The 26,246-nt window shown below is 45.2% G+C and overlaps 2 protein-coding genes across 2 annotated transcripts; both read left to right on the top strand.

Moving 5' to 3' along the window:
• Positions 1–3,992: 3,992 nt before the first annotated feature.
• On the top strand, positions 3,993–4,325 carry LOC308167224 (proline-rich protein 15-like protein A; the record flags this gene model as incomplete). The annotated part of the gene is made up of 1 exon (XM_080541608.1): positions 3,993–4,325. One exon carries the CDS (start codon positions 3,993–3,995, stop codon positions 4,323–4,325), a length of 333 nt encoding a protein of 110 aa, XP_080397734.1.
• An 8,736-nt stretch (positions 4,326–13,061) lies between these two features.
• LOC308168056 (cyclin N-terminal domain-containing protein 1-like) lies at positions 13,062–21,373 on the top strand (the record flags this gene model as incomplete). The annotated part of the gene is made up of 7 exons (XM_080542532.1): positions 13,062–13,230; positions 17,555–17,630; positions 17,758–17,932; positions 18,538–18,700; positions 19,018–19,162; positions 20,144–20,240; positions 21,107–21,373. The coding sequence occupies 7 exons, from the start codon at positions 13,062–13,064 to the stop codon at positions 21,224–21,226; spliced, it is 945 nt and encodes a 314-aa protein (XP_080398658.1). The 3' UTR covers positions 21,227–21,373.
• Between the last annotated feature and the right edge of the window lie 4,873 nt (positions 21,374–26,246).

Here is a 26,246-nt window from a genome sequence, read left to right on the forward strand (position 1 = left end):
TTCTCAAGAAAACCCCTCTATGATCATTTAAACCTGAAAAATAGTATTCAATAAAGATTGAAATATGAGGGCTATAGACAGGTCATAACAGATAAGAGAGCTGTGTTAGATACACATAACGACTTCATAAACTGAGAGGCGCGCGGGGGGGGGGGTTCCCACACAACCTACTGTGGCAGAAATGAATTCTCAGGAGACCAGAGTGTCAGATGGGTACAGGTTTTTAGTCACCATAAGAGATGAATCATTTCAACCTGGAAAAATAAACTGGAAACGGTAGAAACAAAAATGGCAAAACGCCACAAACTGTATATGCCTCTGGACATCCCATCATCAGCCTCCCTGCTACGGGTCAGTAGTAGTGGACCTGGCAAGAGAGGGTGAAACCAAAGACTGTTGCAACATTCCTCCACTGTGGTCAGGGAAGGGCCGGCCTGTCCTCCGTGCCCTTGGACCCACCTCTCTGGAGCTGCAACGTTGTGTCATTGAAAGGCTTTGTACTTGGGTTAGTTAGTGATTTCTCGGTGTTCCCCGCCACACGAGCGTGGTGTTCCTTTACTGTGATCTCTGAGGCTTGGCCAGGCGGCTCACGTGCATGAAACAGAGAACACACAGTAACTTATTAAGCAGAGTGGGTGGAGGGGTGGGGGAGGGCCAACTGGTTCTCTTGGTCCCAGAGATGCCACCAAACGTCAAACATGACTTCCTACAGAGAGACTATCAAATCAATCTGACTTGGATGTGCTGGATGTTCTGAGTGCTGTTCGGTAACTGTGTTCAGTAACTCCATCTAAGGAAGGGTTGTAGGTTTTTTAAAGTAATCAATAGATTGATAATTCACAATTATTGATTCCTTTATCAAAAAACCGTGGCAGGGAACAGTGATAAACACCTCCTGTAGGTATGAGGCGGGGACGGTAACCACGGTAACCACAGCTTATGGGAACACAACACCATCAAAGCTCATCTTGGAGAGCAAGCGTATCCGTTCCCTCGGCCTCTGTGTCTATACAAGCTGAGAAATAAGTGCGGCTAATGAAGCTAGCTAGTTTCCCCAAGAGAAAAGCACACTGGTTATTATGTAAGACACCTCTAGGCCAGTTCAGTCACAGGGAAGGTGTTACCTCAGAGGAAATTACCTCTCACCTTTCAATATGAATATAAACATCTAGTAACCTATCTGTAAACCAAACCATTGGTTCTTGGTCCTTGGTCCGTTGACATGTACCATCATGCAACACCACCTGAGCCATGCACCACCCGACGCCTAAACGTTTGATAAGAATGAGAGGTGATACTACTATAGGGTGTGTATATTTAAATGGGACCTCCATGATGTTAACCTCAGGCCTTACCACACGCTGTATGTTCCTGACTGCGGGGGTGAACGGCAGGTCATCAGTACTGAAGAACTGTTTACATTTACATTTACATTTTGGGCATTTAGCAGACGCCTTATTTCAAAGCGACTTCATCAATTCACCAGTCGTATCGGGAAGAGTAATCTAGCTCAGGCCAGGGGCCATTGGCAGTCGTCGTGATAGAAGAAGGAAGAAAGAAAGACTTGTTTATTTTTTTTAATAGACACTGGAGAAACAGTACAAGGGGGAAGTAGAAATCTTAGGAGACATGTTTATTCTGTATTTGATACAGATTGAAATATGAGGGCTATAGACAGGTCATAACAGATAAGAGAGCTGTGTTAGATACACATAACGACTTCATAAACAGAGAGGCGGGGGGGGGTTCCCACACAACCTACTGTGGTAGAAATTAATTCTCAGGAGACCAGGGTGCCAGATGGAGACAGGTCTTTATTCATCATAACAAAAACCCAGAGTTGGTTCTGCAGAAAAGCAGCTGAATCGATACATTCATCCACAGATTAACAGGAGGCGTATTGGTTGTCACAGGGCCTCAGATCACCTGATTAGTTGTTGTCATGGTGACGAGTACATTTCCATGTGAGGACCACACCTCCACCATTTATTGATCCACCAATGTGATTTCAACGACGTGGCTCAATTTAGTGACGATTCCCCCATGAGCCTCTGCTGCTAACCCTGGGTCACGATGACCCTGCTTATCACGATGACATGTCAACAAAGAGAGGTGTCACTCTGTCATTGTCTCTGTCAGAAGCTCAATAACAACATGATACACATTGAATAATTGACATAAGGCTACATTCCTATGAGACACAAGTAAAGTATTGTTGTTCATGAACATATGTCGATATACGCTACCCATCTTATTGATATAACCCAGCTATGGTACAGGTGGTAATAATAAACGAATGTGGGAACATGTCGCCTGACATAATACCACAGAATTCGGCGTGGATTTGTTCATCTCATAACTACCAACTACCAATCCTCCTAATCTTGCGGTTTAATCGTGACGACAATATCGATAAACTTTATTTGCTTGGCACCTTTCACGTCATACAATGAAACTCCAGGAGCTTTTGAAGTCGGCCCTTGACATTTTGCATGTTCAATATAACATGACAAGTCGATTACAACGCCCTCAACAATCGTATTACAGCATACCAGTGTGTGCCTGACTCAGCCTGAGATACAATGAGGGTAAGGCCGCCCTGGAACACCAGTCCATTATAGTTTCATAAGGAATTGATCTTGGGCTAAAAGGTTGCCTGGCAACAGTGAGGACACACCTGGTTTGCTGACAGTAGGTAACAATGCAATGGAATGGCCAGGGATTAATATGCCCGCTCTGTAATTATCTGGGCACATTTTTGTATCCGTTGCTTTTCAATGGGTTTGAAGGTCACGTGAATAAATATAAACCCAAAGCATGCAATTGTATCAAACAAAGCGCTTGACAATAAGCTCCTATTACATAACAAAAGACACATGTACACACGTCTATTTAGTGTAAAAAGGAAACTGGTTGGTTGACTTCTCATCAGCCTTAAAAGGCTTCTCAGAGTTCATATCAGATCACAGGGGAGAGACAGAGGACACCTGTCGTGGTTTTGATTAATTTATCAGCTGAGGTGACAGGTGTCAGGTGTCCTGCTCTATTACTCCTAATCACCCAGAGGGTATAGAGACGAGATGGACGCCGTTTACAGCGTGAATACTCAGGCTAATGCACACCTAGAAGATAAGCATCACAGTATAGAGGCTTATAATAGCCATTCATTGTAAGATCTGCATTATTCTCTCTTTATGCTTTACACAACTAGGTTAGTATATATATATATACCCATAGCATCATCGTAGGCTTCGTAGTTTTTGGACACTCACGACTGAATAGTTAGAGATTAAAAGTCTCTCTGGTGAGACTTATTAACAATGTGAGATGTGTTTTGCCAGCGTTCTCATAAATCATATCCTGAAAAGAAATGAGTCATTGACATGGGTGGAAACACCTAGAACCATATTGCACTCCTTGTATCACAGTATATATTTACATAACATTTTGGGCATTTAGCAGACGCCTTTATCCAAAGCGACTTAAAACAAATACATTTATCTAAATAGGTGAATCATCTATTGTCTGAAAAGACACTTTCACCTGCAATACACAGTATACAGTATTATCACACAGACACACACAGAGCTGCAGAGAAGCCACTAAGCCCCTCTTCCCCACACACAGATTAAGCCTAATCCTAGACCCAAAGGCATCTTCAATGCAGTAGAAATCATCCATTGAAAGAGAGATGTACTCTCGGACTCCTCCCTTTATTGTTTCAGAACATACAGAACACAACACAGTCCTATAGTGCCAAAAACAACAAAAACAGAAATACACACGTGAGTGACTTTGACAATAACAGTGTGCCCTGCCCTCCTCCTCTTCCTCCCCCACCCCAAGGTCTGTCCCCCAGCCCAGCCCAGCCCAGCCCAGCCCAGCCCAGCCCAGCCCAGCCCAGCCCAGCCCAGCCCAGCCCAGCCCAGCCCAGCCCAGCCCAGCCCGGCCCAGCCCAGCCCAGCCCAGCCCAGCCCAGCCCAGCCTCTGCCATGTCTGACTCCAGCTGGTGGAAGCTGACCTTCACCCGTAAGAAGAAGGAGACCAAGGTCCTGTATGAGATCCCTGCTGAGTACGGCTGCAACACAGGCTGTAGCAAGGAGCACACAGGCTCCTCTCCCTGCTCAGACCCTATGGACAACAGCCAGTTCAACGCCAGGCTAGAGAAGATAGTGGATAAGTCTGCCACTAGAGGGCGCCACGTGAAGGTGTCAAACTCCGGTCGGTTTAAGGAGAAGAAGAAGATCAGAGCCACGCTGGCGGAGAACCCAGACCTGTTCCCTGAGCACGTTCTCAGTGATGAGAACCTTATGGCGGAGAAATAACACACACACACGCGCGCACGCACGCAGGCACACACACACTCACACACACACACACACACACACACACACACACACACACACACACACACACACACACACACACACACACACACACACACACACACACACACACACACGTAGGCATCAAGCCTAAAAAACATAACTCCATACTCTTATTCGCACTAAACATAATAAACATTACTTTGCACCACACCTAGTAGATAGTAACCTGGGAGTTCTCACTCACAGCAAACAATGAATTCAAGTTCATTTGTACGCCCATGTGACTTTTGAAAAAGGGACTTTTGCTGAAGATTTCTATGAATAGGGCAACAAGTATGATGGCTGTGTCTGAACCAGAGACCTGGACACTCCACTGAAGTATCTGAAGTATATGGATAATCAAAATGTCGTTTATACCCTAAAATGGAGTTATGACATTTTATTGAGCTTTAAAATGTTTTAGTTTTTTGTTAGGAATGTTAATGATATGTATATATAAGTCTTACCTAAGAATGGTGACATATTAAGAATGTGTCAGAAGTGTTATCCTCCTGGTTCATCACTGGTCGGACCCCAGGAAGACTAGCTAATGTCATGGCATTAGCTAATGGGGATCCTAATAAACAAACTTAATCTGAGAGAGAGTGTTGGCACGGGGTTTGGGAAGAGGAGAGGCGCTCTATCACTCACAGGAGGTCACAGGTCAACCTGGACAAAGGTTAACACTAGAACAGCCATGCCTTTTTTTTTACCTACTATTAGAGCTGCCTCAGGGGGTCAAATGGCCATAGTCTTTACAATGGGAAGCTGCTACTTACACACAAAGACCACTAGTTGGCCTGCCTCCTACACAGAAAAACTGCAAAATAGCTTCATACTAGCTTATCCTGATGTGATTTAGAAAATATAAGGATACTGGGTGGTAGAACACAGTTAATGACAGTTAGGTGTTTCATAAAACATGTAAGAAAAGGGCATTGTGGGTACAGTACAGCTGCATAGATGAGCAAGTATATCTCGCTGCGGCCGCAAAATCATTATTTATGAGAGAGATCATTTATGAGATAGATCATTTATGAGAGATCATTTATGAGAGAGATAATTTATGAGATAGATAATTTATGAGAGATAATTTATGAGATAGATCATTTATGAGATAGATCATTTTCGTGTTTCTTATGGATATGACAGATCGTATTTATGGATATTTTGATATGAAATAGATCATTTATGAGTTAGATCATTTGTGAGATAGATCATTTTCATATTTCAAGTATTTATGGATATGACAGATCATTTTCGTCCTATTCACTTAATGCTTCGTTTTTAAACCAAACCAAATAAACACATTTCCAGCAGGGGATTCTATAATAAATAAATGAATGTCAATGAACCCAGGTGTGGGACTTTATTATTAGCAAACAGGTTTGAGGGGTCAGGCAAAGGACTTGGTTGAGTCAGGCAAGGGTCAGGCGATCAGCGTTGTAATCCATGGTGTCCAAGGTGCTGGGCTGGAAGTGTCCATGGTGCTGGGTGCCCCCTGATGAGCTAAATAAAACATTCTATTTCTGATGAGTCAACAGCACTAGGGCTCCTTCACAAAACCCTTACTGGAATCTTCATAAACTCTGTGAATTAGTCTCTACTTTCTGATGAGTCAACAGCACTAACACCATCCAAGTGTTACGACCCTTCTGTCAAGAGTAAAGTAAGGGCCTAACAGGGTAGAGTGCAAAATGTTCAGGTGTGTTGCAACACAAATGCCAAAAAACAGAACTAAAATGCAAGAATATTTATTTCAAGTGATAAGTCATTGCTGTTTGCACTTTAACTCCAACGCTCTTTTTACATTTCCTCTGTGGTCCTTCAGCTTCCCTTTTCCTTCTTCACTCAAATTCTCGACCATGTAATGGTGAAACAGCTGCTTCTCACTGATGAGACAAAATGTTATAAGGAAGTGATTAATAAATAATTGAAGAAACTCACATGCATCAGTGGTAGCAAACTGTCATGGAAATTGTATTAGCACTCTCCTCATGATTCCAGCTTACCTCAAGTCATACTCTGGTCCACATTTATACACAGGGTTCGAGTTATGTGGGAGCCAATGGGAGCTGAGCTCCCATAGAGATGGTCTGAGGCTCTCTGAGCTCCCATGAAGGCAGTAAAATCAAAAATCTGTGGGGGTCGCTAATAATACATTACCACAACTATTATTTGATCAAAATGTCAATGTAATGAATATTATTTAATTTATATTATAAATATTGTAAAATAAACACGTTTTCCAAAAGAACTACGCGCACCATTAATCTCCTGTGAATGACAGTATGCCTTTGACTGCCTGCACTTCACCACCAAGACACCATGGGGCGCAGTAGAATATTGTTAAAAGGTTGATTAATCAGCTGTGCGGTAAACCGTTGGAACACACAGTGGACAGCTGATTAATCAATTAAACCAATAGAGTGAGACACCAGTTGCCTTTCAGGAAGTAGTGAGATTGTGCACCTAGCCTATTATTGAGAAGCAAACATTCATTCATTAGCTATACAGGAGTATATACATACAGTAGCTACCATGCCGCCCCAAAAAAGGCCACTGCTGCCGACCGGGTCATCAAGCCTAGAAAATTTCGGCTTTTTATCAAAGAAACCTGCTATGACACCTAACGTTAGCCCTGCTGCTACTACTGTTACTGCTACTACTGCTGCTACTACTGAGGACTCTGCTACCTACTGAAAACAGACCACTTTGGTCTTTCTTGTCTCCGTAAAGGTAAGGTGGCTTTTACTTTTTACTACCGTAATGTATTTTTCGCTCTTCTGTATAGCAAAAATAACACAATTATTGGCCGAGATACATGTGTGACTATCGCTTTTATAGCTGTTGTTTCATGTGGGGCTGTTGATGTGGTGAAATGAGTAGCCTGCAGCTGTAGCGTCAGGATATGTTGGGATTTGAGGATGAGGATGATGTTTCGGTACCGGTACCGTTTTTAAAGTATCGATTTGTCACCGGTATCGAATAAAACCCAAACTGTACCCAACCCTAACTATATGTTTACATGCCAACTAATTAGCTAATTCATTTCTTTCATTTAGAGCTGAGGGGAGCAACAGAGAGACAGACAACAGGACAGCAACAGAGAGACAGACAACAGGACAGTAACAGAGAGACAACGGGAGAGGAGAGCAATAGAGACAGAACTGAATGCACTGAACCTTTTTTTTATTCTTTGCATTATTAACACTGTTGTGTTATTGTGTTATTAAAGTGTTTAAGTGTTTTATGGTAAAGCATTATGAGTGGTGTGTGTGTGCAGGGTGCTCGTGAGTTGTATATTTTGGGGAGGGGGGAGGCTTGTGTATGGGGGCGGGGGGTCCTCACACAAAGGAGTAGCCTAGGGCCACTGACCACCTTAATCCGCTACTGCCTATAGCTAATTAAAACTTGTAAGTCCCATCGCTGTGTGGGCATGATTCGCGCGTGCATGAGAACATTTCGCACTGTTATTTTGGAGACCCCCACAGAGTTCAGCTTATAACTCGAACCCTGTTTATACATTTCCTTGTCTTTCTCAATGGAAACAGAGGGTACTGCTGTGATGAATGAATGAATGAATGAATGAATGAATGAATGGACTTTATTGTCATTGCTACAGTACAGGTACCAAAACAACGACATTTAGGAGGGGTGGCTCCCCTGGTGTTAGGAAAGGGGAAAAAAAAAAAACGTTAAAAAAATAATCACAAGAAGGGAAGGAGCTGGTTTACATAAATAAAGGCTATGTACACTATCCACTGTACTATACTGTACAGATAGACGACTAGGGTTGTCATATTGCACAAAGTATTATTTCACATTTATTTAAAGTGTCACAGTTTGCAGGCTTGAAATGTACATGTTTGTGCCTCAGCACTACACCTGATTTTTTCAGTCCAGCAGCTGCCATCAATCCGTCCAGACTGTCCAGGGCCCAGAACTTAGGTCTTTGCTGTGTTCAGGGCCTGGACGGCCCTGTGGTAGAAGCTGTTCTTCAGTCTGTTTGTCCTTGCGGCCAGGGTCCTGAACCGCCTTTTCGAGGGCAGCCTGGTAAAGTGTTCGTACCCAGGGTGGGTCGGGTCCCTGGAGATCTTGGAGGCCTTCCTGAGACAGCGTGTGTTGTACAGCTCTTCCAGAGAGGGGAGGGGGGCGCCGGTGATCTTCTGTGCTGTTCTCACGACTCTGTAGCGCATTTCTCTCCGCTGTTGTGCAGCTGGAGAACCAGTTGCAGATGCCGTAGGTGAGGATGCTCTCCACTGCGCCGCGGTAGAAGGTCACCAGTATCTCCTGCTTGCTGTGTTCCTTCCTGAAGGCTCTCAGGGTGTATAGCCGCTGTTGTGCCCTCTTGATGGTGGCTTTTGTGTTGTCCTTCCAGGTCAGGTCATCCCGCATGTGCATCCCCAGGAATCGGAGGGTTGAGACTCTCTCCACGCTCTCTCCGTCGATGAGCAGGGGCTGGATCTCAGACTTTTTCCTCCTGAAGTCTACAATGATTTCCTGGGTCTTTGACTTGTTCAGCAGCAGGTTGTTAACCTTGCACAGCTTGCTCAGTTGCTCTACCTCATCCCTGTACGCCGCCTCGTCCCCCCCCCGAGATGCATCCCACCACGGTGGTGTCGTCTGTAAACTTTACGATGGAGTTGCTGGGGTGGACGGGGGTGAAGTCGTAGGTGTAGAGGTTGTAGAGCAGGGGTGCTCACACTTTTTAGGCTTGTGAGCTACTTTTCAAATTACCAGCTCAACAAGATCTACCAACCAAATAAAACATATTGCCATTGCTGCGAACACAAAAATGTACTGTAATAATAACAAATTAAGGCCACGCTACACTGTTTCAAAATCAAAGAAGAGATTTATTAAACTATATAACAAATATTCACACTGGTAGTCCATTAACATTAACATTAACTCAGGAGCTCTGAGTGGTTTACACCAGACTGGCCAGTGCCAAGCCAGGTGCCATCGACGTCTCCGGGCGGCGGAGTGTGTGTGTGTGTGTGTGTCTGTCTGTCTGTCTGTCTGTGTGTGTGTGTGTCTGTCTGTCTGTCTGTCTGTCTGTGTGTGCATGTGTGTGTGCTTGTGTCTGTCTGTCTGTGTGTGTGTGTGTGTGTGTGTGTGTGTGTGTGCTTGTCTGTGTGTGTGTGTGTGTGTGTGTGTGTTGTGAGGCGGCGCGGGGCTGAGTGATGCCCTCTCCTGTGTGGTCCAGACGGGAGGCGTCCCCGGCTACTTTTCTAAAAAAAATATTTAAATGTTTTTTTTTTTTTCAATGCCGTGTGATCTACCCACACTACCTTCGCGATCGACCGGTCGATCGCGATCGACGTAATGAGCACCCCTGTTGTAGAGGATGGGGCTTAGCACGCAGCCCTGGGGGGACCCAGTGCTGAGTCTGAGGGCTGTGGAGGTGTGGGGGCCCACCCGCACCCTCTGGGGGCGGTCGGTCAGGAAGTCCTTGATCCACGCACATATAGAGTGTGATAGACCCAGGTCTAGTAGTTTGGTCACTAGCCTGTCTGGAAGGATGGTGTTGAAGGCGGAGCTGAAGTCCACGAAGAGCAGTCTCGCGTAGCTGTTTCCCCTCTCCAGGTGGGATAGAGTGGCGTGGAGAGTCGTCGCGATGGCGTCCTCTGTGGACCTGTGGGCTCTGTAGGCGAACTGGTATGGATCCAGGTTGGGTGGGAGGCGTGTGAGTATGTGGGCCCGGACTAGTTTCTCGAAGCACTTCATGATGATTGGTGTGAGTGCCACCGGGCGGTAGTCGTTTAGGCAGCTCACCGTGCTTTTCTTCGGGACTGGGATGATAGTTGAGGTTTTCAGGCAGGGTGGGATGGTGGCCTGGGACAGGGACTGGTTGAAGATGTTGGTGAAAACCCCGGCCAGCTGGTCGGCGCAGTCCCTCAGCACCCGTCCCAGGACGCCATCCGGCCCCGAGGCTTTCCTGGGGTCCACCGCCTTCAGTACGCGTCTCACTTCATGCTCTGTGAGGGTGAGGCTGCTGAGAGCTGGAGAGAGTGATGTTTGTGTTGTGGTTACCTCCGTTCACCCCTCGTCGAACCGGGCGTAGAAGGTGTTCAGCTTTCCCGCCAGCAGGGGGTCGTCCTCTGCGGCTGTGAGCCTGTTGGCTCTGAAGTTTGTCATCTGCTGAACCCCCTGCCACATCCGCCTGGAGTCGTTGCTCAGGAGGCATTCCTCAATCTTCTCTCTGTGGTCTGCCTTGGCCGCTTTGATTCCGCGCTTTAGGTTAGCGGTGGTGGAGCTGTACAGCGGTGTGCTCTTCCCTGCGAAGAAGGCGTTGTCCCTCTCGTTGATCAGTTTTTGGACCTTCCCAGTCATCCATGGCTTCGTGTTGGGGTAGACCCGGACCCGTTTGTCCACGGTGACTGAGTTGGTGCAGTTCACTATGTGGTTCAGAACCGACGACGTGTACTGTTCCAGGTCCTCATGCTCATATTCCTGCCATGGGGTGTCATTTAGGCAGATCTGCAGTGGAGCGGACCCTTCTGGCCAGGTTCTGACAGTCTTAGTGGTGATGGGAGCACTTTTCCCCATGGTAGTGTATGCAGGGATCAGGAGGATTGACACATGGTCAGACATGGTCAGACACATGGCGTGGACTGTTGCCTTGTCATGTAGTGATTAAAGCCACACGTTTACCAGTTATAGTCAAATGTAGACATCTAAGAAGGTTGTGCCATGTTGCAGGTGACAACTAGGCAAGACCTTATAAGAGCAAATGGCATTATAAGATCCTACTGGATATTGACCATGAGTTAAAGTGTGACATATGTTAAAATCTAAAATATGTAGTCTATAAATAAAAAAAGTGTCAGTGAAATGTCACCTCTGGCAGAAGCACATCCATGACGAATTCCACCGGATCAGCGAATGGTTTCTGTGTTTTTTCGACCACTCCTGACAGGAAGCAAAACACTTTGTCCATTTGGTCATCATCAATACCGCAACTCAAGTTGCTGTGGTTTGCCTTGATTTCTCTAGGCTTTTTTTGAAGTTACTGTAAATACAGTATTTTTCTCGAAAATACAACACACAGAGACAGGATATTTATCTGATGATAAAGAATGTCTTTAATGTCACAAATATGATTTTAACTCATTTTGACCAAAATTGAAGTTACTGCCTTTTGCCTTTGTACGGCATAGCACTCCGCGTGAATCATCTGGCCGACTTCGTTCCTATTAGTAGGGTCCAAAACCAAAATTCCGTGACCACTCTCTGGCTAACATGTTTTGATGATTTATTTGACTTCTGGGGACCTTTTATGAAAAATGTAGCCTCCAGGTCCCTCCCAAAAATCCCTGTTTTTTTTTTGCCAGAGGGCCAAATCCAAAATACCTGTAACCTGAGGTGAATAGGGTAAAAAGAGTAACTAACAGCTATCAATATGAAACTTCCCCAGTTAGTCACCTACATTAAGACAATAATTTTTTGTATTACAAGTTTTCTGAAATTGTATGTTTAAATATGCAAATGAGGTGTTACCTAATTAAATATGCGGTAATTTGCATAACTTTCAAGAACTTAAATCTGAACATTGGATAAAGCCAGGTTAAAAATTATTGTTTCATCTTGTTGACTGTGTGTCAGTGTGGGACTGGCTACGTTAGCTTGTCTGTCTTGTGACAAGCATGACTGTGTGTGTACAGCTGTGAATGGTGGATAGTATGTTTGTATGCAATAAACTTAATTACTCGAGCATTAACAGGTCAGAACCTCAATATAAATCTAATTTGGAATGTGAAAGCTCACACAAACATCAAATGAGCCCACAATGTCTGATCTAAAACTAATTTACACCAAGGATGTCCTGGGGCACAGAAATAACACCATTCACAATTCAAATGATGAAATATATGATAATATAGATGGACGTACCTCGATATTTCACAATAGACCTCTGGTGGACCTGAATATGAGACAGAAGGACAGGGTACTTCCCTGCCTTGTGACAAATTGGACATTGGAAAGTGTCCGAGTCCAATCTCTCAAGCTCAGGGTATTGTCCATCTGGGAATGTCGTGTTGGTCTATAGAATACAATATAATTAGGTGAATGTCTCGAATGTGACTCCAAATAACTTTCAATTGAATATTTTATTCCTTCAATTCATCTTGCTTGAAAATATGTGACCTGGGGCCTCATTTATAGAAAGTACTTTGGATCAAATATCTTACCCGTGTCGTACTTCTTCTCCTTCTTCTTCGATCTGCTTGTCCTTTTGTCCAAGCGGCAACGTTTGCAGGAAAAGCGCTATACAAATAAAACGTTATTATTATTATTTATTATTATTATTATTATTATTATTATTATTATTATTTTAAATCTCACGTGGTTTACTGGGCGCGGTTTCTTCTGTGACGACACGAACCAAATATGGTCTCGAAACCGGTTGAGACTACTTGAAGCTCGCCTGTCTCCCTACCTCTTCCGTTAAGAATGTGTGTAACACCATAATATGTCCCCCTACCTTTTCCGTTATGAATGTGTGTAACACCATAATATGTCCCCCTACCTCTTCCCTTCGCTCGTCTGTCAGTTGAAACAGAGGCGGACGACGCCCTCCACTGGACAGTGTTATACTATTATTGGGGCTAATATTAAACATTTCTCCTCTATTTAGTATTTTATCTGTTGTGAACCCACATGTTATAGACTAACTGGCTAGCTATGATGGCGAAGAGATACATACTTTCTCCAAAACAGCGCGGAGACGTGAAGTTCGGCGAAGCTTCTTTCGAGATTCTATCAGATTTTCTCATAAATCTCAACATCAGAAACACAGACAAACTGACCAGCCTGTCACCATTCACTGGGGATTTTAAAGATAAGAGACTGGTCGGTGAGTAATATAATTAGCTAGGTAAGTCGAGTTAATGGAACTCTATATATTCTTCTGACGTTAGCAGAAGAATATTTCTTCCAATAAAGACTTTTTCTTGCTAGCCTGACATTAGCAGTTTTTCTAGTAGTTTACCGTATGCCGCCCCCAGGGTTGCCAGATGGGATTGACAATTTCCAGCCTAACCACAGTCTAAAAAACCTGCTAAATCCACCAAAAACCACCTGCCCAAAACCTAGATTGTCAGAAAACCGCTAATTAGGCCCGATCCCAATTCACCCCTAGCCCTTCGTTTTCACCCCTATGGCTCGATTTGCGCGTTCACGTTTAGGGCGAGGGCTGTCTCAATTCATATTTCATCGAGGGCTAGGGGTAAGGGGGAGGGCTAACTATCCCTTCGTTTCGAGGGATTTCAGGACCACACTAGCTTCGAAGGGCTAACGGTACGCTACCCCTTGATACCAGGATGCATTGCGAATCATCTACAGAAATCTTATGTCGCTCTATTCAATGCGGAAATGTCATTTTACTTTCTCTGTAATTACTTATTAATAAAGATTTGAAAAATTATGATAACCATCGTATTGTCTTAGTTTAATGTCATTACAATGCATTATAGACCTTTTATTTATAACAAGCTTAACCCAAAAATCGCTTTTATGTCGGTGCTGTGTCTAACGTTACAGTAACGCAACGCTGCATGACAGTCGAGCATTTCAGAGATGTACAATCATAAATCAATTATTACCTGTGGCGTTTGACAGTGGATGATGGTACACATATGTAAAGTTATCTATCAAACGTTCGGCTGACTTGTACATGATGCGCATTTTGACCTATTTCCACCCGCAATCTAATCCGAGCAGTTGTTATTAGGTAATATTATTAATGGGTTGTATCATTCATTTCAATGCATTATAGACCTTTTCTTTATAACAAGCACAACAACAACAAAACGTTATTATGCCGATGTGCTGTGTGTCTAACGTTACAAGCTGATTTGTGCATGACAGCCGCGCATTGACAAATGTCCATGTCTGATGTCTAATGTCTGATGTACTAATGTCATTTCAATGCATTATAGACCTTTTCTTTATAACAAGCACAACAACAACAAAACGTTATCATGCCGATGTGCTGTGTGCTGTGTGTCTAACGTTACAAGCTGATTTGTGCATGACAGCCGCGCATTGACATATTTCCATGTCTAATGGCATATGACACGCGAAATGTAACTACAGTTAAGGATACGCGTAAAGGATGATGATCTATCACCGTTCGACTCTACTGAGAAATGTTTCCGCTTATTTGTCATTTCTCCTTCACGGGCAAATGTGGCCGCGTCCCCAAGAGATCCTCTTTCTACGTTTTTGACCACCACTATGATGGATTAATTTTTGGATTCTAGACGACGAATTGTTCTGAGAAAGGCGCTTGGTAACGTGATTTTTGGACAACGCTTTATGACTACTGATGGACTCGTGTGTATGTGGTGGCTGAGGATTGAGTCACGGGTATCTTTGGAGGAACATTGTGCGCTGACAGATGGTTAATACTCTGTGTTTTGGTTGGAGTCATTCATTGTCATTATTGCGATGTCCACAAAAAAGACATCGCTGACGGAAGAGACTAAAAAAGGAACGTCTAAACACTACAGTGTGTTGATAACAAACGAAAAAAGATCCTTATAGCACACGCAACAGAAATAAACACAGCTGAAGGCATTGCGAGATGTGAGAATTCGCCGGCAACACAACGCGTCACCCGTACCGCGTCTAAACCACTGTTGATGACGTAGGCGCCGTGAAGGGCTGTCCCAATTCAAAGGGCTGAGATTTGAAGGGGTAGGGCTTGTGACGTATTCGAAGGCAAGGCCTTCGAATCGAGTGACACTCGAAAACGAGCCGTAGGGGTAGAAAAGGGAATTGGGATCGGGCCTTACTATTGGTCAGGTGCCCATCTCCTGCTCCTAAACTGTATGTCTGTTGCCAATGATGTTTGTAAAATAAAAATAAAAACCTGCACATTGTATGTAGCTACTAGAGTGTGTGTGTTTTAACTTCACGCATTTTGTAACTTTCAGGCACTGACATTTTGATACCGCCTAAATGCTGTTTATCCAGCCCAACCGCCTAAATGCTTTTTTTCCCGGCCCAGTGTGATCAAAAGTAGCCCAGTCGGCGGGAACCCGCCCTATCTGGCAACCCTGCACGCCTGTTAAACCCAATGTTAGGCCAGCATCCTCCTCATCTCAGGTGAGACAGGTGTGCTGTGAGCATGCTTATCTCAGGTGAGACAGGTGTGCTGTGAGCATGCTTATCTCAGGTGAGACAGGTGTGCTGTGAGCATGCTTATCTCAGGTGAGACAGGTGTACAGTGAGCATGCTTATCTCAGGTGAGACAGGTGTGCTGTGAGCATGCTTATCTCAGTCAGGTGAGACAGGTGTACAGTGAGCATGCTTATCTCAGTCAGGCGAGACAGGTGTGCTGTGAGCATGCTTATCTCAGGTGAGACAGGTGTGCTGTGAGCATGCTTATCTCAGGTGAGACAGGTGTACTGTGAGCATGCTTATCTCAGGTGAGACAGGTGTACAGTGAGCATGCTTATCTCAGGTGAGACAGGTGTGCTGTGAGCATGCTTATCTCAGGTGAGACAGGTGTACAGTGAGCATGCTTATCTCAGGTGAGACAGGTGTGCTGTGAGCATGCTTATCTCAGGTGAGACAGGTGTACAGTGAGCATGCTTATCTCAGGTGAGACAGGTGTACAGTGAGCATGCTTATCTCAGGTGAGACAGGTGTACTGTGAGCATGCTTATCTCAGGTGAGACAGGTGTACAGTGAGCATGCTTATCTCAGGTGAGACAGGTGTACAGTGAGCATGCTTATCTCAGGTGAGACAGGTGTACACTGTACAGTGAGCATGCTTATCTCAGGTGAGACAGGTGTACAGTGAGCATGCTTATCTCAGGTGAGACAGGTGTACAGTGAGCATGCTTATCTCAGTCAGGTGAGACAGGTGTACTGTGAGCATGCTTATCTCAGGTGAGACAGGTGTACAGTGAGCATGCTTATCTCAGGTGAGACAGGTGTACTGTGAGCATGCTTATCTCAGGTGAGACAGGTGTACAGTGAGCAGCAAGTTCAGAGGCCATTGATAATTACTTCTCATATCACTCTCTGGCAAGATGCAGAACACTGATGTTTGTTTCTAGTAATATAAACTACTAGTTTGACATTCATTTAATAGCTAACCCGCCTCATTGTTACTGAATTGTGACAAGATCTTGACTTCTATGGCATAGGATGTAAGTCCGCTTGTCCTCTATCTATGGAGTTGCTGGTTCAAGTCCTTCCTACCTCAGTGGCTGTTGGTGGTATCTGTACTATGGTCTGTCTAAGGAGGAGTGTGAGAATGTCCTGTTGGAGGTATCTGTGCTATGGTCTGTCTAAGGAGGAGTGTGAGAATGTCTGTTGGTGGTATCTGTGCTATGGTCTGTCTAAGGAGGAGTGTGAGAATGTCCAGGAGTTCTGTTGGTGGTATCTGTACTATGGTCTGTCTAAGGAGGAGTGTGAGAATGTCCAGGAGTTCTGTTGGTGGTATCTGTGCTATGGTCTGTCTAAGGAGGAGTGTGAGAATGTCCAGGAGTTCTGTTGGTGGTATCTGTGCTATGGTCTGTCTAAGGAGGAGTGTGAGAATGTCCAGGAGTTCTGTTGGTGGTATCTGTGCTATGGTCTGTCTAAGGAGGAGTGTGAGAATGTCCAGGAGTTCTGTTGGTGGTATCTGTACTATGGTCTGTCTAAGGAGGAGTGTGAGAATGTCCAGGAGTTCTGTTGGTGGTATCTGTACTATGGTCTGTCTAAGGAGGAGTGTGAGAATGTCTGTTGGTGGTATCTGTACTATGGTCTGTCTAAGGAGGAGTGTGAGAATGTCCAGGAGTTCTGTTGGTGGTATCTGTGCTATGGTCTGTCTAAGGAGGAGTGTGAGAATGTCCAGGAGTTCTGTTGAGGTTTTGCAGTTGGGGTCAACATGGATATTAAAATGGCCTAATAACAGAATAGATGGTGAAATGGCACAAAGCTGAGTTCGACATTCAGATCAGAAGGAAATTGGTGATGGTAAGCACTCATAAAACAAGTTGAGACAGGCGCGCGAGACCACACACCACACATCTGCCACATCATACCTCCATCCCACATGGATTTATCATCATATTTTTCAATATAAGACGGAGGTAGGGGGTCGGTAGATGGCAGCAGTAACCAGGGGTTTAGGACCAGACAGTTTGGTCTACAGTAATCAAAACCTTTTGTGTCACCTTCAGAATGTGTTCTCGTGATTACTGACGAGCTGAGACTTGATCCGTTGGTTGGATATCACGCTATTGAGTTACTTGAAAGGTAGGAATAATTTCTCAGTACTTTACAAAATCAGTTAGGTCTATAATTGAAGGTCTTGTGCGGTGAAATGCCACCTGAATGTAGGCCTGTCTGTTCTGAATGATGTTCTGATCTTTGTGTTACACAGGTTCATGATTAAACACCTGGAGGATCTGTTTGATCCACGCACCCCCCCACCAGGCGCTGCTGGGGGTCAGGAGGGAAACTATGAGGATCTTGTTTATGAAAAACTGAGAGAGAAATTCACACTCATTATCCTGACTTGTGTGCAACTCGCAAGCAAACTGTCTTTGCACAGTTGTGTGAGTTCTGAGAGGCGTTTCCATACCGACATTAGAGCTTCATTATTATGGCAGTTATTTTTTCTGGCTTTTGTCATTTTAGTCCTCTGCAGTCGCTTTTAAATACAAAATACGCACAAATATGTAATATCCACATGTGCAGCCCTGCATAAGTAGGTCTCAATAAGTAGGTCTTAATGTATGTATTTTGTACATTGTCATGGCGCACTTATAAAATAGATCTTAGGTATACACGTGATTCCCCAGCTAAAATACAGGTTAAATAAGTATTATCCTTTACTGGTACAGTAGCAACTGATATTTTAGAATCAGAATCAGAATCACGTATATTCGCACATACAGGAAATTGACTTGGTGTGGTTGGTGCTTAAGACACACAGATAGCAATATAATAAAAGAACAACAACAATGTAATAAACAACACTATATAAGCAAAAATAGTATTACATTTTTTTATAAAAAGAGACAATGACAGAAATGGGCAGTAGAGCAATAAGACTGTAAATTAGAATATGTCAAACTAATATATATTACATTGTCAGTTGTGTGTGTGCGTGTGACGGAGGGGGGGGGGGAGTGAAGGCAACCTTCTGTCTTTCTGCCAGGTCGTTGACAACAATACAGCCGTGCAGTTTCTTCACTCCATGGGCCACAGCGTCTCCAAACACACCCTCCTCCAGTCAGAGCTGACGGTCCTGAAGTGTCTGGACTTCAGGCTGAGTGCCCCCAACCCCCTGGCCTACGTGGAGATCCTGCTGGAGGTGCTCGGTACGCAGAGATAAGACAGGATTTTTTTATTTACTTTTTTTATTTTATTTTACCTATATTTTACCCCCCCCCCGCATGAACCACTCACCACCAAGACGACACACACGCACACACACACACACTCTCACGTACGTGCCTGCACAAAGGAATTTACATCTTATCCTGTGTTTCATAAATCTAATTTTTCGAAAGAAAAGTCTGATCATTACATCAGATCCCGACATGAGGACCTAAGCATTAGAACGTGTCACACATATATATATATATATATATAGATAGATACATTTATATCTTTTCTAATTGGCCTCCTTCTACAGGGCACAATGAGTCTTCCATCCCTGTGGAACAGCTGCATCAACTTTGTCTCCATGTGCTCCAGTTCTGCTACCTGGAGAGGAGCCTCATCTACCACTCCTTACTGCTGGTCACCACCCAGACCCCCACCCCCACCCAGGAACAGAGGTAGTCCTGGTCCCCGCCCCACCCAGACCCCCCCCCCCCCCCCCACCCAGGAACAGAGGTAGTCCTGGTCCCCCCCCCCCTCCCAGGAACAGAGGTAGTCCTGGTCCCCGCCCCCATCCAGACCCCCAACCCCTCCCAGGAACAGAGGTAGTCCTGGTCCCCGCCCCCCCCCCCCCACCCAGACCCCCAGCCCCTCCCAGGAACACAGGTAGTCCTGGTCCCCCCCCATCCAGACCCCCAGCCCCTCCCAGGAACAGAGGTAGTCCTGGTCCCCCCCCCCCCCATCCAGACCCCCAGCCCCTCCCAGGAACAGAGGTAGTCCTGGTCCCCGCCCCCCATCCAGACTCCCAGCCCCTCCCAGGAACAGAGGTAGTCCTGGTCCCCGCCCCCCATCCAGACCCCCAGCCCCTCCCAGGAACAGAGGTAGTCCTGGTCCCCGCCCCCCATCCAGACCCCCAGACCCTCCCAGGAACAGAGGTAGTCCTGGTCCCCGCCCCCCCATCCAGACCCCCAGCCCCTCCCAGGAACAGAGGTAGTCCTGGTCCCCGCCCCCCATCCAGACTCCCAGCCCCTCCCAGGAACAGAGGTAGTCCTGGTCCCCGCCCCCCACCCAGACCCCCAGCCCCTCCCAGGAACAGAGGTAGTCCTGGTCCCCCCCCCCCCACCCAGACCCCCACCTACTCCCAGGAACAGAGGTAGTCCTGGTCCCCCCCCCCCCATCCAGACCCCCAGCCCCTCCCAGGAACAGAGGTAGTCCTGGTCCCCGCCCCCCCACCCAGACCCCCACCCCCTCCCAGGAACAGAGGTAGTCCTGGTCCCCGCCCCCCCCACCCAGACCCCCAGCCCCTCCCAGGAACAGAGGTAGTCCTGGTCCCCCCCACCCAGACCCCCAGACCCTCCCAGGAACAGACTCCAACAACTCCCTGGTTGTTGTTTTTTTGTTTCCTACAGTAGATGATTTTTGCTTTGTTTTTATAACAGAGAGAAGTTTGAGTCTGTGCGTGAAGACTGCATGCTCCTCGGGGTCGGTGTCATCGCCGTGGGCGCGTACATCCTGAATCTTACCAACTGGGAACAGGTGAATGAATAACCTATTAGCATAATTAAGCATTATGAAACGAGAAGCTGTGGTATATCGTGGATATTAGCACAGCTAGCGGGGTGGTTAGGCGGTGCCGCATCAATATGCCGACGGACCACGATGCCGACGGACCACGATGCCGACAGTTTATTAGCGGATTTCTGCGAGAGCTGACAAGACGGTACATGTGGGAAAACTAGGGTTAGGGTTAGGTGCTACGTCGACTTGGTACATGCTGGCATGTCTAACCCTAACCCTACCCCTAACCCCAACCCTAACCTTAACCGTAGCACCCTATAGCACCTAACCCTAACCCTAGTTTTCCCACATGTACCGTCTTGTCAGCTCTCGCAGAAATCCGCTAATAAACTGTCGGTATCGTGGTTCGTCGGCATCGTGGTCCGTCCGCACAGCGGGTGGGCCCCGGTTAGGCACGACGCTTTTATACAACGGTTACCACATCTATCTATCAACATTTCACAAAAGAAAGACAAGACAAACTTTTAATTAATGTATTTTAATGGAACTATGTTTTATTGTAAGTGTCTTCATCCGCTGAGCAGTTGTTTATCAGTTGCTAAGCAACGGTAAGAATGTAACCTCGATAACGGTAATATATCCAAACGCGGGGTAACATGAAAAGATGTGCCAACATTCCATTTAGCCGTGCGTACGTCACGGATATCGCAAACTGACCAATCAGAGACAATGGACCGGATCTATCCGTTGTATAATGCAGAATGAATCTATCATCGAAAGAGACCAGCGGTGTCATGGTGGTTTGTCGATGTGCTGTATAGAAGCAGCGCCTGTAAGGGAAGGTTTATCCGTCTTCTCCTTCTTCTGTGCTTTATGTCCCACAGGTTGTGGAGGAGCTGAGTCACATCACAGGCGTCTCGGTGAAGAGCATCACTGTCTTCACACACGTGACTCTGATGCACATCACCGGGCGTCCACCCGGCTCTGCTGTCACATCTACCTGAGGCCAGGACACTCGTCCAGTTGACGTTGATTTATTGGTTGTTTTATTGTTTTGAAAAACTCAACAAAAGTGAGTTTTTACAGCTACAGTCAAGTTAAGTTGAAAGATGACAGACCACAGGGAAGAGAAACAGAGCATTAAAGGTGTCTGTGTTCTAACACCGGTGCCCATCGAAGGGCTGAGATATGAGGGTGAGGTAGTGTAGCTCCCTGAGTACGACTGGTACAGTGGACTGATTTCCTACAGAATCTTTCCTGTGGAGTTTGCTGAATGTTACCTGTCCTATTATCTAGTTTGCGTATCTTTACTGTTGCTTAATTTCAAGAGCCTTCACCCATCCTCATGTAAAAAAAAGTCCTGAACTTGTTTACTTTCTGCTAAATCTCACTATAAAACTAAAGCTGTTAAAACTCTTATGTAATAGTACAATAAACAATATAGTACAGTGAATAATTGATTTGAATGATAAATATCTTTATTGCTATACCCACCTCTCTGTTATGTGTTTATTTGTCCATTCTCCAAATGGTGTGTGTGTGTGTGTGTGTGTGCGCCCAAGTGCGTGTGTGTGCCCAAGTGTGTGTGTGTGTGTGTGTGTGTGTGTGTGTGTGTGTGTGTGTGTGTGTGTGTGTGCGTGTGTGTCTGTGGGAATCATTTCATGAAATAAAAGATTACAATAAATTAATCATGAAGTTCACATCATGCAGGTAGTATTTAAAAAGTGTGTGTGTGGTCGTGGTGAGGTGGGACTAATCATCGTGTCCCTGCTGTGTGGTTGTCTCTCTGGCTCCCTCTGCTGGCTGTTCTCAGTCTCAGGCTGGCTGTTCTTGGTCTCAGGGAGAGATCTGGGAGAGAATCAGATTACTGTCAGTATTTCTAGTATTTTTACTGATTTGTTAACCTACCGTACCTATGACTCAAGTGCTCAAAGTCGGCTGATCCTAATTATGTTAGTGTTGATTCATTTAGATTTAGGTAGAGTATTGCCTTCATGAAATGATCAACATTTGAGAACATTTTACCTTTTTCTCTGTGACTTACTGGTGGGCCTACCTGTTCTCTGAAGCATGTACAGTCTGAGAGCCGTCAGCTAAGATAAAGACAAAATGTCTGACCTTGAATCTAACTCATACTGTAGCAGATAATACTGTTAAAGATTAATGGACATTTAGAAGTAGTCTTGAGAATACCCTAACACTGACTAATCCTTACAGATATCCCCTGTGAGTCGTTGATGCATACATTGCTATGAATTATTACCGGAACATGTCATGTTTGAATATGGGCTCTCTGTCTAATGTCTGCACATGAATAGCATTAAGTCTGTAACTACAGTCTATCTATGGCCACGTTCGTAAATTTGCTGTGAGAGCGCCCGAAGCGTCCACGTGACTGCCTCTTGTCCAATCAAATTACTTGGTTCCATTGTGACGTCGAACCCATTTACGAAGGTGACCTGTTATGGCTCTGGTCTGAAGCATTAGGGAAGAGGAGCTTGTTGTTGTTGTTGTTGTTCTCCCTCTCCCTGTTGAGGAGGTCCTCACCCAGGAGACGTCGACACATCTACCAATGACGTACACTGAGCCAAAACATTATGACATCCTGCCTAATATGCTGTTGCTATTATGTCCAGGAGTACCCCACACCTAACCCTGACCCTGACCCTAACCCTGACTCCGTCAGTATTTCTAGTATTTTTATTGATTTGTCAATTGGTCATAATGTTTTGACTCATCGATGTATTACCAATGAGTAGTGTAGAGATGTCAGAAATCATTGTTATTGTCTATAAATGTATGTTTGTGGTGGTGATAGCAACATGATGTAATATGTTGAGGAGGTCCTCACCATGGAGACGTCATGGTAACGTGCCTGCGCCTCCAGCTGGACGAACAGCTCTTCTCTGTACATGACCCGCTCCTCCTCGGACGACCAGGAGGGGCAGGGGAAGAGAGTTGTAAAGACACCACTCTACTTAACACTAGAACAGCCATGGGTGGGGGGTCACATTTGACCATGTGAGTACAAACTAAAATGTTTTATATCTTTGCACTCGATCACATTTCTGGACCCTCCTTTCATGACTTTTCCTAGATATGTGCGTTCTACCACCCAGTATCCTTACATTTTCAAAATCACATCAGGATAAGCTAATATAAAGCTATTCTTGCAGTTTTTCTGTGTAGGAGGCAGGCTACTTTACAAGACGCGCCAACTAGTGGTCTTTGTGTGTAAGTAGCAGATTCCCATTGTGAAGACTATGGCCATTTGACCCCTGAGGCGGCTCTTATAGTAGGTGAAATAGACACGGCTGTTCTAGTGTTAACTCGTTTAGTAGAATAATCACACAGCTATCTCCCACGATGTTATTTTTGGCAACCTGTAGTCTCAATTCGTCCATCTTATTAGTCAGGGACCTGACGTTGGATAGGAATATACTCGGCAAAGCTGGCTTATCCGGGCTACGTCTCAGCCTGGCTAGCAGGCCTCCCCTTCGTCCTCGGCGTTGTTTACGGTCTCGCCTCCGCCGCTTGCGCCTGAGGGCGGGGATCGCGTAATATTTTTCACCCGGCGACCGCGCGAGGTCGAATGGTATCCTGTGTTGTTTCAAGAATTCCGCCGTTACAGTCCCCTCGTTTTTCGCACCAACTTCTAGTAAGTCTAGTCTGCTGTAGGTACTATTTACACAACCGTTCCCTATGAGTACTAAAATAAAAATGTACATACAAATGTACTTAGAAACACTTAAAAGCACCGATTTGGGAGCTCCCCCAAGCCTCGCGACCAAGCGCGACGCCATCTTGGAACACAAAGATGTTTGAACACAAAGACGCCATCTTGAACACAAAGTACCGAGGGTGAATGAAGTCGCCCCAATTGTCGACGTTCTACCTAGAGTGCCAAGGGTGACTGTATTCACCAAAAAATGCATAAATTATGATGTTTAATTTTGTAGCCAATCAAAGTGTTGTTTCTAGGTAAACACCACTTAAAGACATGTTGTGTTATCTTGCTTAAAGACATAATACTGTATAATATTACATATGTTGCTATCACCACCACAAACATACATTTATAGAAAATAACAATGATTTCTGACTCATTGGTATACATCGAAGAGCCAAAACATGACCAATTGACAGGTGAAGTGAATAATATTCATTATCTTGTTAACAATGACACCTGTCAAGGGGTGGGATACATTAGGCAGCAAGCCAACAGTCAGTTTGTGAAGTTGATGAGTTGGATGCAGGAGAAATGGGCAGGAGAGTAAAAGACCTGAGGGACTTTGACAAAGGACCAAATAGTTACGGCCAGACGACTGGGTCAGAACATCTCTGAAACGGCAAGGCTTGTGGGTCAGTGTCAGGGTTAGGTGTGGGGTGCTCCCGGTCAGCAGTGGTGAGTACCTACCGACAGTGGTCCGAGGAGAGACAAGCCACAAACCTGAGAAATCTAACTGGGTGTTGGGCGACCCAAGGCTCACTGATGCACGAGCCTATTAGACAAAGGCTGTGTTCGGAATGGCATACTAGCATACAACTCATACTAGAAATGATGGAGATTTGAGTATGCAAGAAATTTAGTATGTATACGATATTATCTGAATTATTTAAGTACGATATGACTGGACACTACTCGGGTGCTGCCAATAATCGCAGAGACAGAGCAATACTTGCTGAGCCTTTTTGCTTCTCCCTTGGACATTCCCAGTAGACGTAGTCCTCTGACAACCAATCTGTGCACATGTCCAAGACTGCCAAATATAAAGACTAATAGCGTACACCTATAGCCTAGCTCTGAGATGGTATCTACAAGCTGCTGGTATTTCATGACCTTAGTCATGAAGGCTTCCTCTAGGCTTATATCAAAGGTGCATGCTACCTAGCAGACAACTGTGAAAAGTGACATTGGTCATTACAGAAATTGAACATAGATGCATTGACACAAGCATGTCACAAGCATACACACACACATTTTAATCATTTATTTCTGTCCACATAGAAACAAGTATACAAGGACACAAATACTGAAGGCACAGATGGGATGCATTCACAAACAGACATGGACAATGTCTTTCACATACAACAGGACAAGACTCACGGGTACAAGTAACACCGTCTCCGCCATATTTGGCGGCTGCCAATAATCGCAGAGACAGAGCAATACTTGCTGAGCCTTTTTGCTTCTCCCTTGGACATTCCCAGTAGACGTAGTCCTCTGACAACCAATCTGTGCACATGTCCAAGACTGCCAAATATAAAGACTAATAGCGTACACCTATAGCCTAGCTCTGAGATGGTGTCTACAAGCTGTTGGTATTTCATGACCTTAGTCATGAAGGCTTCCTCTAGGCTTATATCAAAGGTGCATGCTACCTCTAATACAGACACCTCTCTGGACTCTTCATTAACAACAACAACATCTGGTGTGTTAGCAGACAACTGTGAAAAGTGACATTGGTCATTACAGAAATTGAACATGGATGCATTGACACAAGCATGTGTATACATTTTCACTGTAACTGGGAAGTGGAGTGATATGTCCTTTACTATTAGGCTCACAATTCTGTCATGACGTGCTATATACATTCCTTTGTAAACATAACAGCCATTCAAGATATGTGAAAGTGTTTCTGTAACCTGTTCTGTGGTGTGGTGCAAGCAATGAGGAACCTGAGTGGAGGGAAACCAAATAGAGAGGTTGAGTCTGGTAGGAAGGACTTGTAATCTGGCCTTGGTTGTGAATATGACAATGTCCTCATCGAGTGCAGTGTTTTTTAGAAAAGAATGGGAAACAGAGTGATCAGCTGTGGGAAGACATGCCAGTTTTCCCTGGAGTTTCAGACCAGTCCAGTGTTGTTGTTGTTGATGTTGATGAAGGTCCATGAGAGTCCGTCTGGCCCCTCTAGATGTTAGCTGGTGGCTCTGTCCAGCAAAGGAGGCTGTTGCCCTGACCTGTGTGAGAGGGTCAGATATACAGTTCTCTGAGACCCGAACAGTCTCAGAGTCAGACCGCAC

This window comes from Nansenia antarctica (genome assembly GCF_963989245.1).
Source record: "Nansenia antarctica genome assembly, chromosome: 11".
NCBI classification, from domain to species: Eukaryota; Metazoa; Chordata; class Actinopteri; order Argentiniformes; family Microstomatidae; genus Nansenia; species Nansenia antarctica.